Genomic DNA, 16,291 nt, shown 5'->3' on the forward strand with positions numbered 1-16,291 from the left:
AAAAAAAACTTCATGAATAACTTTCAATTCACTTTTGGCTGATCTAAACTTTACGTAATGGTTTCCCACAACTGCTCACAAAGTTCACCTCAGGTATAGGCTATCAGGCATGGTGTAAATCCGAGAACACAATTACCTTACAACACTTCTACAAGACCAACATTGCATTAAAAATGTATGAAAATGATTGCTCTGTAAGGCTCCCTCGAGAACTAATTTAGAAAAACATATGGTTGTCAGATGGAAACGAGTCACAGCAAATCTGTCTCCCGTGTTATGAGGACTAAAAAACAGTCGTGAAGCGTTCATTGACAAATTTTTTCCCACCACGCAAAGCATTAATTATTCGCGTTTCCCTCCTATCCTATGTTTTCATAATAGTTCTCCACGTAACTGTTCTTAAAGTACTTAGAACATGTGCAAATCTACGTAGACATCAAATAATTGAAGTTGGAAACTATGGCCATCCTCTACAACCTCTTTAACAGACTGGTATGGCCCCACTTTAGGATAATATCACCCTTTTAAAATCCAAATAAGAGCTGTAAGCAACCCAGGAAAAGTAATGTGCAAGGCAGGTTGACATAGATTTCACCACAGATTTTTGCAGTTTCTGAACAAAGATTGGCTTCATCTACTAGATATGTATGTTAATTTAACTGAATGGAGCAGGTCTAAGGTTGTCAAAATATCAAAGGGTTGTATTTCAGTGATTGAATTTTATTAGTATGCAGAAGGGGAGCGTACCTTATGTCAAAATCGGACACTGTTATCATTGACCACAGTTTTTTGTGCTTGTGAGAACCAACCCTTGCTGTCATATGTGGGTATGAGAAATGACAGCAACAATTTACTGTCATTGGGGTAGTGGAATGCAGACAATGGACTGTGAAAAAATATTAAGACTAATAAATTGAGGAAACAGATAAAGATACTTTAGTATTTTCAACAAAGTAATAGTTTGCCCCAGGCTTCTTTGTACACCGTATCCGAACACCGAATTATTTCGATATGTAGGGAATTTATCAAGAATGGAACCAAATACGAATATTTGTCCAGGGCGCCAGCTCCAGCTCGGAAAATAATTAAACGAATTTCAATCAGTATCACGCTTCGATACAGTGTTCTTTTAATTCTTAATACCGCCTTGTTTAGGTCATCTCATTTACATATGAATGCCAACATGACCTCTGAACAGAGAAATGTAATAAATTATTGCAATCGTGACTGCATTTCAAGGGAAAAGAAAGGTCCTCAGTGTCGCCATAAAGAAGAACTCTAATATATCGGAAGGAATGGACTGCTATTTGTTCTTCTCCCTTGCATTGGTGTTACTTGTAATTGATTTGTCTGTTCGACAGAGTTACCAAGGTGAGTAACGACCCTGCGTTATAGTCAGTAACGCTTGACGTGTGTTAGGAAATATGAGCAGTGAAGCTTGACTTGTGTGAGGAAATACAAAAGACAGTGAACTTTCACTCGTACTACAGAAACTTACATATTCAGTGATGTCGATTTTAATTTCAAGTTAACACTGTTATTATTATAAAAAAACGCATCTGGTACTGTCGGCAATGATTCAAAATTACAAAATGCTCGGGGGTTTTTTTGCAAATTAATTCCCCGATTTGTTGAATAGTGGAAATGACACTTCCATGTCTGAAAACGAATAATTCATCATGAATCATGTAACGGAAACACATATGTTTCCGTCTTTCTGGGAATTTGAACAACGTATTGTAAACATCCTACAACCAGGAAAAAGACATGAATAACTTTGCAAACGAAAGCTGAATAAGATCATATGAAAGATGGTGGCATTCATTTCACAAAGTTAACCAGTTCTGATATTTTACTTTCTGCTTTGAAAAATTGTACATGTAAATGCCGTGTCAACATAACGGCCAAAGCCTTTTGCAAATTTAAAGTTACATTAGCCATTTATTTTTGTTGATAAAAATTTGAGTTAAAGTTTACTAAGTTCCTAACTCTAACCGAAAATAATTTATTGCCCCTTTTAGAATGTGACCTTTGACACCATTTATAGGTACACATACAACTTTGATGTCATTACTTATTGGAATACCATTTGTACAGTGTTGCCCCTATTTATTAACAACTCAACGCAGCACAAAATGTAAATGAGCGAACAACAACTAAATAATACATGTAGTTTAAGCAAAAACATCGTATCTTTACTGTGACCTTTCTCAAGAGAAAATAGTATCTGCAAGTAACACGCTAGTATGACGTTTCATAGAATTGATTGCATCCGGTAATTTGTCGTCTAAAAACTCCCTGTGAGCTCTGTCAGGTTGGTAAGCCTTGTTTGCGTCAATCTAAAGCTCGAAATCAATCCTCACCTTACTTCACAAACGAATAGGGCACTTTGACAAGGCATATTATAAGGAGCGTAATTCACCAAGGATATCTGATTGAATAAACAATAGAAAGTAAAAGGTGAATAGGTAAAAATGTATGTAAATGATAGTTCACAATCTGTTAATGGAAAATAATCAGACTAAAACTCGGTCACAACTGAGAGCACCTTAACTTTTACTTTAACCCCAACACTACTTTTCGACCCTTTAGAAGGTAACTTTTAACCTAATTTCCCAAGGTACACACTGCCTTTCATGCCACGAGGTCTGTATTGTATCCATCGTTTATCACAGGTACAGGTAAACAGCCTATCAGGTAAAATTTTACCTACTATAAGTTACAGTCCGCCACTTTTAGCGTATTCGCTACAAGTGTAATCATATTTCGCTTCCCTTTTGCACTAATGTCATAGTCCTGGAGGGACTGCGATTGTTTTGATCCGTAAAAACATTGAAGGAATAGCGTTGAAAAGTACAATACGCTGCATTCCAGCTACTTATTGTCTCGGTGGAAATAGTGAAGGCGGAGAGATTTTTTTAAAAAAAGACGCAATTTACACTTAATACTACAGCAGAATCTAACATTATAAACTTTGTAACGACCAAAGCCGTATGAAAATATTGAAATTGCAAACTGTGAGACAATATTTTGACAATCACGTGAAGCGTAGTTGTCTCGAAAGTCGACTCTCTGTAAGCTAGGAGAAGGAGAAAGATGTGTGAGGAGTCTTCGACACGATTGGAACTAATTTGGATAATTGGATCTTCACATTTTTCAAAGTTCTCAAAGTGTTACGTGTCCTGTAGCTGAATACAACATTACAAACTACTCATAAAAACAAGTGTGTAACTTAAAAGGAAAAGCAGATTAGCTTACATTTGCAGATGAAACCGAAATTATTTCATCATCCAATTATCCAAAATGAGTTCGAATCGCGTTTTTTCTTAAGGAAGACAAGTTGAACTAAATAAAATTTAACTTTTATGACTAACGGTACATAACTTATAAATATAGAGCATTATTGTATTATTAGCTTAGTCCATGGTATCAAAAAGCTTGTGATATTCCAGAGGGTAGCACGAGTGCGTACACTGGTGATCGTACGATTATGGATGAGGTACACTGTTTTGGGATTTCTATCTGATTTTGAAATCGAGAATCGGATTTATCAGATATTCGACAGTGCAATCGACATTGTGATATAGCAAGGAGGAGGTGTTTTATGCACAATATAACAACATCTTAATTAAAATGAAGCTTTGATATAGTAAAACTCGTTTCTCTCGATGATTATTCCCCATATGCTAATTTTCATCCCAGAGGTCTTACATCCAAATCAAAATATCGGAGTGTACCGTTGATAACCTCATTATGATATGATTGATTTAGATACAAGTTGCCAATGTTGTCATTTCGGATGTGAAGATCTGACGAGGAGTATAGGCATGCCCGTTACGAAGCCTCAGCATAATACGTGTCACGAGGACGAGTCACGCGCGCGTACACATACAATACAGTAACGCAACAGATAGATAAAACTCACTCGAATTTAATGAATTTATTTGTAAAACTCTCAACATGTTAAGAAATTTAAAAAAAACAGTAGTTGATGTTGTTCGATTGCTGTCGCCGTTGTACAAGCAACTATTCGGTGAGCTCATCGAATATCACCAGACTAAATTTAATAATCAAATTAACCTGAAGTTATATTGACCTGTCCGACAGAATGGCGTGTTTAGCTCTCATTTTAACATTTCAAAGGCTTCCAAGTATTGCGCAGGTATCCTTGTTGAGAATGTTAACCATGGCTCCAGCTAATCAGATGACAAGATCTGAAGCTGATTGTAAATAAGTAATTTTGTAAAGTATGCGTGTCTTTACCGTTTATATAATATCTGAAATGTTTCTCGGTGCACACATTTTATTTTCCAAAGACTTCTTTATGTCGACTTGAGACATTACCTCACACCTTCATCATATTTGTGCCAACTTTTTACAGCGTACACACAGCTCTATATTTTTGTTCATTTTCTTATCAGTTGAAATCCGATTAAGAGATGGTCAGACGCCATTTGAAGGAAGAGTTGAAATTAGACGAGATGGCGAGAACTCATGGAGATATATGTGTGGAACTGGCGCAGCGGGATGGAATCAGACTGTAGCAAGGGCTGTGTGTAAACATCTAGGTAAGTTATATTCGTACATATAATGATTAATTTATGAAATATTAGAAAGACACATCATTCATAATTCTCCTTAACATTTCTTACTTTCTCGAAAACAGTCTTACATATAGATGACAACATGTTCTTGCTCTTGCTTCTAGATCTTACTTTTCCTTTTAATATATTTCTCCGGCGTAAGATAATACTCATTACAAATGTCTTTTTTTGCTCTTACAATTTTGCTTTGTAAAATACAAATGTTGTTCATTGAGATTTAGCTTGCATGGTCTTAAGTTGAATATACGGCTAGTTTTCAACCGGGTTCGAACCCACAATTCCAATCGCAAAACCAGTCAACTCCAAACGCAAAACCGAAGAGTGGCGCTTAATGATCATTATTGATCGTTGCAACAGATAATTAAAATTTGGCTTACTATAGTCATTATTTGTTGTCAAACTTTGTGCTGAATTTGACTTTTAGTTCTTAATGATCCATGGCATTGACCAATTTGACTGCTTATTTGACCTTGCCTATGGATATTAAAGGTATATGATCATAGAGTAATGATCAAATCAAAAGTTGTCTGAGCTCTCACCCGAGTTTATCTCAGAGGACCATGATAACATATAATTCTGAGAGAGTGAGCGATAGAGCTAGGAGACATACTCGCACACTTTTCCTAGTTGTTTTTAGATACATATTCCATTCAAAGTCTTTAGATATCATCGGCCATAATACATGTCTCCAAGAGACAAAGTGCCTATTTTCGACCACTAATCCTGACTTCAGTCCTTTTTTAAATGCATATATGAATATGAAGAATAATTTGTGGAACGCTATCCGTATCTGAGGCCTATCGTATGGATCCTGTATTTCGTATGGAACCAGAATGTGAATATCTAACTCTGACACTCTGTTTACTTAGTTTCACGCCGACAAAATTCCTCTGACGTATTATTCGTCTTCTCCTCGTCGATTTCTCCACTTCCTATAGGTATAATGCCACCAAGCAACACATTCTGTTGAAATGTTTCTTGATCTGCACGGACGCTAATGCTAGTATTCTCGATTGAAGCGTCAGAGCTATCGGCTACTTCGCATTAGCGTGTAAGCCTTGTCTATGGTGCAAGGTTTTTTTTCGCCAAAGAATTCAACGGGTGTTCTCATTAAACTGCCCTGTGCCTTTCTTCGTGTACACAAATGAACTTGTGTTCAACAACGCTGTTCTTATTTTTAACAAAATGATATGGTAATGCTTCCTCGCTTAGAGCATGTACTTTTACATTCTCGATATTTTCTTTATGAAAATATGTAAATATCATAGTTTGAGACAAGCTTGGTAAAGCGAAGACGATGTGCATTATTGAGCCGGGGACAAGAAACACTATGTAATTTTCTACCTCTCACAAAAAACAGCGAGGGGAAGTAGAGAGAGTCGGTACTTTTAAATATCTTGAAACCATTCTAGATTCTAAATTCCAAGTTTTGAATATAATTTAGACGACGTTTTTTAAAAGGAAGAATACAGACAAAGTATTTCGTTCTCTTTAAGTTTAATCGTTTGAATGGTAGCTTTTAAGGACAAGTAAACATCGGGACATCGTTCGCTAATTGACACTGTTTTGACATTCAATTGAGTATCAAAATAGGGGAACCTCTATGAAAAAGGGCGCGAGTGGTCAGCATGACAGGAAAGGTTACTGGCTTAAAGGAGAAACAACTCTCCAGGGCCTATCATCAGACATTAAAACAAAAATGTCATTCATATTTGGAAGGATCTATCGCATCTATTACCCTCTCCAAACAAAAGGCTACTGTCAGGTCGACGACTCAAGGGATCCCTTGTAAATCAAATTCTTAGTTTCTATTTTAAACATTGTGTTTTTTTCAATTATAGGTCAGTCTGTTTTTGAAAATCAATCTAACGTCACTATACATCTGTATATTGCGTTTATCACCATTTAATTGTAGTGGCGTCTTCGTATCGTGGGACTATGTGTAGCAAAAATGAAATAACTCTGAATATGTTTGAATTTAATGGACAATTCAGTCATTAATTTGATTGGTTTTATTTGATTTGATTTTAAGAATGAGCTACTATGGTCTTATTGAAGGCCGCCTATCACTTCCAATTGAGGAATATTTTCCTGGGTGTCACTTTTTTATTTCGATATGCATAAAATATCCAAATAGCATTTACAATTTGACATTACATTTGACATTTCTGTCCATGCTCGCTACAGGCTATTTCACGGTAATGTGGGAATGGCCAAACAGTGAATTTGGTAGAAGTAATCTGCAGTCTTCTGTTTGTGACGTCAGATGTAATCCCTTGTCAGAATCGTTAGAAGACTGTACCATAAATTGGGACAACAACAGACATGATTGTCAGTGTAATGACATTTACCATGTAGGAATCACGTGTTACTGTAAGTAAAACAGGACCCCATCACTGTGCTGTACTATGAGCTTTCCAATATATCAACAGAAAATATCAAAGGTCAATACCCCATTGCTTACCCCGATGGGTTGCCTTTCATAATCAGTGACGCCTTTATCAAAAAGTCATTACTGGCTCCAGATTCCAGCCATTTATTTCATGAAAGAGACACGGGTCTAAATTTGATAGTTCGGAAGGCATCGATATTCTGTCAAAGCCCATCTCATGGGTAGCGTATTATCTAAATGTTATTTTAAAAAAATAATATCAATCTTTTCATTCCCTTGCGCGTTTGCAAAAATTGCACATCAGACGGGTTCAATTTAAGGGATGTTACGTATAGGAAGAGGGTGGTATTGGCAAATATAAATCACTGCAAACTTCCCTCCCTATTCGATAACGTAAGTTTAAATTGCAATCATTCGACGACGTAATCGCAATTTGAACGACTCCAAAACATAATAAGGAATAGGTCATCGGAAATTTACACTGCTAACGAATTCTAAACACACTAATTTGTCAAACAACAGCTGAACAATTATTGAGGATCACGTACACATACTGTTTCCGTAGCGTAAATATAAAAACGTTGGTTTAATTCAGCTCACCATAATCGAACAAACAGAACCGAAACATTACCCCAGTCAAATGATATGCGTTTCGTCTGTCCTACGCGTGTTTTGGTAATCCGCGTGTTTAAATACCCTATTCAGCTTACGAGAACTCATTGTCCTTGAAACAAAGAACTGGTTATCAATTCACTTTCAGATCCTGGATTTCTTGGTCGATACAAGGAAAGTTATGACAGAATATTTCGTAGAACTACATCATGGCCAATACCTCAAAGTGACGTCACAGTACAAGGATGCATCGGAGCATGTCGGAATCGAGGAAAGACTATAGCCGTCCTGGCAAGTGCCGATGAGTGTTACTGTAGCGATGACTCTGTTGATTACTGGCGTTATGGAGAGGCTATTCCAGGATTACCAATACTGAATGACACACAGGCTGTTAAATACAACACACAGCAGTGTTCTGGTGATACTGGAACGTCGCCATACATGCAAGGCTGTGGAGGAAATTGGCAATCCGATGTTTATAACAGTACGTCTATAAATTCATTGTACACGCTTGTGGTAGATATGACTCGATTCATATTTTAAAAATGTTCACATTAAGACTGACGGAGAAGCAGGAATGTATTGAACAGTCGGGGCCCTTATTCGTTCTAATGAAGTGGTGGCTGTTACTTTAAATACAATTATGACAAAGGAGAAATGGCAGTTACAAAATAGAACGAAGAAAACTTTTCCAGACTTTTCACTACTTTATATTATATAACTTGTCAATCAATTATTCGGTGATCTTGTTGTGCTCACCTTGCATTTTAAAAAGAGGCTGCCTTCAATGCTTCATCTTTCTCTACCATCACGAGTACGCCATGCTTATATAATCAGACATATAATCACTGAAGTGCCGATGCTATGTTACTGTTCGTAGATCTATTTGCAAACTGAGATAAGAACGTCACTTTGCTATTGTCAGTTTCAAAAAAAATCTGCTATAAAAATCGGTTGTAAAATCGATATCATGGTTTTCCTGTTGTAGATTGGATTATTTATCCCGATAACAAAAGAACTTTAAGCAAGTACATTTATTTCTTTGTTGTTCATGTTTACCTCTCTAGCCAATGTGTTATTTATGTCCAAACCATTATATTAAAGAGGCACTCCCACCTGGTAACATTTTTAAAACACATTTTTTTTACGCCAACGGTCGATATTTGACGTGGCGATTGCGCACGGATCGCGAGATATTGATAAAATTGCCCGAGCGTATTTTTCACATCCCGAAGTTTCTGATTATGACCCGAAATCCCCCAAGGTTTATTGTTGTGCTGCTGGACGATATTCTAGGGAGTCCATAAACGTTCGAATGACGCAATTAATTTACCTCCCACTGCGACGACTTTACATACATCATTATGCCTTTACCTCAGGTATTTTTTTTTTCAAAATTTCTTCTTAGTTTTTGTCGTTTTCATTATTCTCAATCAGTTGTATTAGATTGTTAACCAATACCACATAGATATAAGTTTCTACGTGTAAAATATTAGCCGCCTCCGATGACTACATTTTGTCGCCTGCCACACAGTTACGCGTGGTTCGATACATAGCAGTCGCCAGGTGGTATGCGTCTGCATACCACGCGTCGGCCGCTATGTATCAACCAAACGTAACCGTGCTGGTCACCTATGCGAATTCTGGTGGAATTCTAGTGGAATAAGCAAACTTTGTTTTTCGTTTTTTTGCCGAGTCAGTAAGACTCGACTTCCTCCCACGGGACATGACCGATCACCGAAGCGAGTGGTAATGTGGCGTACAGCAGCGTCAGCGTGTAGACTTGTACTCCATAGCTTAGTTGACAATTGCCCCAGTGCCGAACATTCGATGTTCGGAAGCTGAATTTAGGTGGGCCACCGGAATTCAAACTTTTACTTTTTTGAGGACATATTTTTATCCATGTCTCGCGATCCATGCCCAGTCGCCACGTCAAATATCGACCGTTGGCATTAAAAAAATGTGTTTTAAAAATGTTACCAAGTGGGAGTGCCACTTTAAAGATGATGTAAACTGTGAACACTGCTTTTAAATATTATTATTACACTTAAAGGGATACAGTCGTCGGAATTGCCCTCAAAGGTCGTACGGGACCCATACGACCAATTTAAGTACTGTATCCAAGGTATGGTGGTGATTGATGAAAGTTAAAACATGCCTGTCATAGTCTAATTTCTAATGTTGCAGCTATGATGATGAAATGCATTTAGATATCGCGCACGAAATACACTGTTTGTAAACAAGAAACTCGCAGAGGCACAGTTCCGACGATCGTTTCCCTTTAATGGGAAATAAGACATTTTTTGAAATGACACCCTGATAATGATAATGATAATCGGTTATGAATATAAAATTTATCGTTTATTGTCTGTCTTTACTAGCGTCTTTCGGTGTCTGTGGTTGCGAGTACATTGATTCCAGTGGATACATATATTCACCAAATTTCCCCGGTAAATATACCAATGAACAATCGTGTAATTGGACGATAACAGTGGATCCTGGACACATAGTAAAGCTAACCACTCTTATGCTGAGATTACAAGACAATGACATGGTGATTGTGAAGGATGGGATAGAAGACAATAGCTCTACTATCAGTACTTTTACTGGTTATTCACTACCACAGCCACTATACAGTTCATCAAATACTATTCGCATTGAGATGATCACCGATGATGCAGGAAATGATCTTGGATTTGTTTTACAGTATAAAGGTATGATGTCATGAAACCATGTTACAAGCAATAGTCACTACTATCCTACCTGTAGATAGGCGGAGAGTTGACAAAAGATTTTCGCCATGCAATATTCACTTTCGGAGAAAGTCTTTTTGCACACCCTGTAATTTCGTCGATCTTCTTTTAATTTGTATGTAGCAAATTCGCATTTCATGTAAAAATATAGTTTATGTAGTATGATACTAAAAAAAGGCAATACCTGCCGAGTGAATAACATATTTGCCTTGCAATTTTTATTTTCCATTACATTTACAGGTCTGAAATAAAGCAGTTTATGAGCAGTTCAGTATTCATCGAGGTACCTTCTCATTCATTTTCTAATGAAATGTATAGGGTTATTGATTTTATCTTGGAGTCACAGTTATGAACAGCAAAGTATTTTTCAGACATACTGAGTATGTCCTATAGCTGACCTGTACTCAATTGCAGACTGTAATTTTAGCCGCGATAACAGAATCTTGGTAGAATGTATTTTTCTATTTATTCCTTAGCTATCAGTCCCGTCGTGTCATCAACTGCACGGACATCTCCGCAGTTATCTACAGCAACATCGAAATCAAGTGTAGGGTCAACTGTAAATGAAAATACACCTACACAAAAAACTCTGACTTCAACGCCGACAAGGTTAGTGACTTCCCCGGAGCTGAAAGAAAACATCACTATGACGTCACGGATGAAGAATGTGTCAACGCTCAGCGCAAGCACATCGCCTGAAGGCATCCAGCCTCAGGGCAACACTAGCGACGGTAAATGCTGAACAGATTTATGTGAACATTAGGGTGCAGTTGAGTTGACGTTTCTTAAAGTAAATGATACTGTTTGTTTATATGACAAATGATAATCGTACAGTAGCGTTCACATCATGCACAATAAATGTTGAATGTATCTGAAATAATAAGTTTAAAGTGCCGGAAACAATAATATAGCTTATATGACTTGACTCAGCACCGTTCAATATAATTGATTTAATAAAGGCAATAAATTGATGGTTTATTCTGCTTTGTAGAAAATATTTTACGTAACAGTGTATTTCCTAACCGATGAAGACAAATGCAAGTATTTGGGACAAGTTTCAGATAAAAAAGTAATAATATAAACGGTATCATTATTCTGTCCTTGTGAGTGATCACGACAGGAAACGTTTTCAATCTAGACGTAAGAATGGTATGTATGGGATGGGATAAAATCCGAATATAAATGTATGAAGCCCGACCGATCTGCAGTAAGTGGAGGCTGCAGGCCCGGTTATTTATGGTACAGTCAGACATTACATATTGAGAAAAGTACAAAAATATGGGTTCATATATCCGATTCAAAATATTACCTGATAATCACATTTGATCTCGATCTTTGAAAATAACTGACAGGGTACGTTTGTCAAGTTAACATTTTTACGACTTCCTGACAAAATCACTATTAGCTTGACTCTTATATGCCATGGAACATTCCATATTGAAGGAATACGATAACTTATCAACCACTTTGTAAGAAGTATCTGTCCCAGGTTGTTTTTGCATTATGCTCAAAATATTAAATTGTTAAACTTATCAGATATCTAAGGAACAGAACTCACAAAATTGAACATGAAATAAAAGGCCCTGATCTGAACCAAAGACTTCATCAATGGACAATACGAAAGCCCTAAAATAAAAAAAAAACAAAACGTTTTATTTGGTCGATTTTCACATGGTAGATATTTATCATGCTATTTGACTCAATCTTTCTTCGCTTAACGGTTGGGAAAGTTAAAGGGACAAAGTCGGCCATTTTTCATGAATTTTGTTTTGAAAAGAGAGATACTACTTATATTGACATGTTGAAAGGTACTGAATGAATGGGTGACCATGCATATATTCGACCCCGGTTTTAGACAAATGCAATGAAACCATCGCGAGAATGAATAAATGCATGGTCATGACCATTTATTCATTCTCGCGATGGTTTCATGTATCGTGTCTAGAACCGGGATCCAATATATGCATGGTCACCTATTAATTCGGTATCTTTCAATATGTCAAACAATATAAGTAATATCTCTCGTAAAAACAAAATCATGAAAAATGGCCTACTTTGTCCCTTTAAGTGAATTTCAGAAAGCCAATCGCGCTAATTCAGCCACACAGACTTACGGTACAACACGTTCAAAGGCTGTTGGTGATATAAAACAAACGATTTACACACTAATACATGTATTAAGGCAAAATATGTCAAAAGAGATAAAATACATAGCTTGCTGTGTAAGCTGATATTTGTTTCAAAACAAATTGAAAGGCACCAGGTTATTCGTGAACAGCGTGTTTCTAGTTCCTTTGATGCCTTGCTCAATCATCACTTATTATCATGACACTTTTACTCTTACCTTACTTTTACAGTCTTATTTCAGTCAGCTGAGAGAGTAAATGTAACTGCGTTTCTATTTTTAATTTCATAAGATTATTATAAAATAACTTCATTCGAGAAAAGAAAACTTCCATTCAAAAGACTTTTGAGAACAGAACTAACAATGAATCTAGTTCGCTCCGTTTACTTTTCGACATGTCAAACAAATGTAATTAATTTCTTGAAGATTCCGTCCTTATGGAAATTTAAGTTGTACAGATTAGTCACAGTGATACTCAACTAGTTGCAAGTCGTTTCCACTTCTGGATTTTGATTCACCCATTGTATTTGGTCTTCAATCGTATCACCGATGTAGCCAATACGCTACGTTAAATACTATATTCATGACATGCAGTTCTTGTTCGGCAATCTATACTAGCGGATCTCATCATGATACGGTCATATTGCATCGTTTCAGATATGTACATGTACATTGGTATCGGTGGCGGGATGTTCATTTTTCTGGCACTCGTTCTGATTGTTGTTATCGTGGTATTGCTGCGGAGGAAGCAAAGGTAAATTGATTGCAGTCATCTATTTGAGATTATTATCAATGTTTATATCAGTTATTATTCATGAAAAATGCAACAGAATATCTGTCAACGTAGAGGATAAACCCTTGTTGACAATAAAAATTACAATTTACAATAGTTGAAGAGTTTTGTTTTGTGCTTGACAAGTTGAATTTCAGGTCACAACCGTTTCATGTTAACATTAATATTTACGTAAACTGCTCAGAATTTTTAAAATACACCGCTGTTTATGTGATATTTACACTTCAATCCAGGATAATTCATTTTCTATCACGAACATGATCTGAATTGCCAAATCAAACTACTTCTTTGAATGATTCCAGAACAAAGAAACAGAAATCTGAAGAACACAAACTGACGTCTATACCAGATTTAATTCGAAAAGGTGGTTCTCCTGACAGCGATATTCCAGATGTAACACCTGAGGCGCGAGAATCGGACGCAAATACGGCATTTATCAACGAGTCTTACAGACCGCAATCATTCATGCAAAGTGGCGAGTCAATCAGCGGCGATGGCCGACACAGAATTGACGAGACACAGACTGAAGGTCTGTCAGCAGATTATGACTTACTTGGTCCAGCCAGTGATAAGGGGCCAGTATGTCCACATTCGATTGGCAAGACACCTTCTAAGCTTGATGACTCCTATGCCCAGGTAGTCATACACAAGGAAGGAAGTAATGGGAACAGTACGTGTGACCGTGACAATGAGGAGGAATCCCAGGCTGGGCCGACGTGTCGACAAAGCACGTATGACAATATGCAGACGGAAGATGCTCCGGCGGATGACTGGGAGAGTGAAGACGCCCTTGCTGCACCTGAGAGAGGCCAGTTACGATTGGAAGAAAGTAAAGATGTTGAACAAATGTATGCACAAGTTGATAAATCAAAAAAGAAAGGAAGAACCAATGAGACAGGGTACGTCGATAATGTATTGTATGAATCCATGTCAGACACTAATCCATCAAAACGTGAAGGTTTTGTCGATAATATTGTATATGAGTCTGCAAGTAATATGGTGTAAAGTCTGGAGCTGTGCACTAAAAACCAGTATGATCACATGACTTAAAAAGACAGGCGTATATTAAAAGGTAGCTCACAATTAAAATGACATCTTAGTTTACGGCCTTTATCAACAATTTATCTTCACAAATTATTTCGATCATGATGATGTTGTCTGACCTAATTTTCTCTGTGTAAAATACAAATTAGAATATTGTAGGCTATAGCAAGCAAAATTAACAAGTTGACTTTAAAAAACAAGAAATGGGGTCGTACCGGTATTCTAAGAACTCGTATTCCTAGAACCACAATACAGTGAATTTATTACATGTAGTTGGAAAATCGTATATGCACATCGTCTCTGAGACTTCTTGACTGACATTTATTGATATCATTGCATTGTAGTAATTGTAATAGACATGTACATGTACCCTCCCACTATTGAGATGGTAAACTATTTTGATGACCTTAATAAAAATATTGTTTAAAAAAACGATGTAAATGAAGGTAGTACATATACATGTAGGAAGTATGTCGGTGACCGATGTTCCGAGTCAAATAAAAAAACATACTTTCTTCTGGACTCATTGTGAAGCATGTCAGGTAAATGAAGTTCTTACCTTTCCGTTCTTCATGAGGAAATCAAACGTTCAATGTATTTACATGAGCAACATTATTTTGCAATTTGTTTTGTTTGACGATGACCCCTGATTTTCATTCTTGATTTTAAAGAGACGATTTAAAGTTTTCTTAGTGAAAGGCTGATCACAAGTTTAAGTCTTTTAGTTTCGATGTGCTTACTACCTGTACGGTAACGTACATCTTGATAAAAGCGAAAGGTAAAGACCTAAAAGACTTTGTCATTTGAGATGAATTTAAGTCTCTTTGAAAGTCTCTTGTCCTTCTGTGATAATATTGGTGATATATGCCAGCGGTTTGATTCCCAAGAATTTCTTCAAATTTTGTCATGCATATAGGTTGTCATTCATGAGTATATAGAAAGAGTAAAATATTTTGTAATATTCAGACATAAAGTAAGTCAGTAGTTTTACTGGTACTTTTGATAAGGCAAAGTGTTAAGGAACTGTACAATATCTAGGCATGGAGATATGAAAGTTAATCAAAATCAGTAGCTCTTGAAGTATTCGTCATTTTTGTATGTTCCAGATGATTTTCAAGTAACCATCCACTCATATTTTTGTAGTTCTTTGTTTAAAAGGTCCCACTTGTAATCAAGATACTTTTTATTTTTTCTTAACAACACTCTCGTGTTGCACAGATTTCATAGTGATTCTATCAATAGATATTGTTTTTGAACATGTTTTTTAATGAATGCAAGTAATTTGCCTTTCACACCGCATTTTCAACATTTTAACTGCGAAGGTTTCTATATTACAAAGTTTAGGTATTGTTTAAAATGTTACTCTTATTTTCACATATAAAATGAGTAAGATTGTCAGTTATATAACAGTAGATTTAAACTTTGTTATCTTCATTGTCATTTACAAAATACTAATAGCTAGTTAGCTCGGTAATATGACCGTTTTCGTTTTTAAACATTGATAATTATGTAGTCTTCTATTTTTATCTGATATATATATATATATATATATATATATATATATAATATATATATATATATATATAGTCAAAAGTAGTTAAACAGTTTAAATTCACTCGGATGGAAATAAATACAGCAATGATGTAAAGTAACGTCATGCAAGTACAAGCAATAGATCATTATGGGTTCTCTATGATTGTGTCATATGAATGATGAAGATATGACATCAGCAGGATTAGTTTATAACAATTAATATACAGCAAAGAAATAACGTCATCAAAATCTCCAAGGTGTTCATATATATATATATATATATATATATATATATATATATATATATATATATATATATATATATATTTACATTAAGTTTCATGCAAAAAATAACACAGAGCCACCGGATACATTGGCTTTGAATTGTATTTTCCCAGCGCAATTTTCTTCTATCGAATGTGTTTTCGTGAAGTC

The 16,291-nt window shown here is 36.1% G+C and overlaps 1 protein-coding gene across 1 annotated transcript; it reads left to right on the forward strand.

Moving 5' to 3' along the window:
* The first annotated feature begins 1,247 nt into the window (after positions 1-1,247).
* LOC139132471 (uncharacterized) lies at positions 1,248-14,748 on the forward strand. Its single transcript, XM_070698801.1, has 8 exons — positions 1,248-1,371; positions 4,422-4,568; positions 6,792-6,977; positions 7,757-8,092; positions 9,990-10,322; positions 10,838-11,092; positions 13,144-13,240; positions 13,582-14,748. Exons 1-8 carry the CDS (start codon positions 1,296-1,298, stop codon positions 14,282-14,284), a joined length of 2,133 nt encoding a protein of 710 aa, XP_070554902.1. The 5' UTR covers positions 1,248-1,295; the 3' UTR covers positions 14,285-14,748.
* Positions 14,749-16,291: the final 1,543 nt, after the last annotated feature.

Source organism: Ptychodera flava, chromosome 5 (genome assembly GCF_041260155.1).
Source record: "Ptychodera flava strain L36383 chromosome 5, AS_Pfla_20210202, whole genome shotgun sequence".
Lineage (NCBI taxonomy): Eukaryota > Metazoa > Hemichordata > Enteropneusta > Ptychoderidae > Ptychodera > Ptychodera flava.

Bases quoted from the DNA above. Each gene is read 5' to 3' on its own strand.
- LOC139132471 (XM_070698801.1), top strand. From the start codon at position 1,296: ATGGACTGCTATTTGTTCTTCTCCCTTGCATTGGTGTTACTTGTAATT. The intron at 4,569-6,791 runs GTAAGTTATATT...TGCTCGCTACAG, and splicing joins GGCTGTGTGTAAACATCTAG to GCTATTTCACGGTAATGTGG. The intron at 13,241-13,581 runs GTAAATTGATTG...GAATGATTCCAG, and splicing joins TTGCTGCGGAGGAAGCAAAG to AACAAAGAAACAGAAATCTG.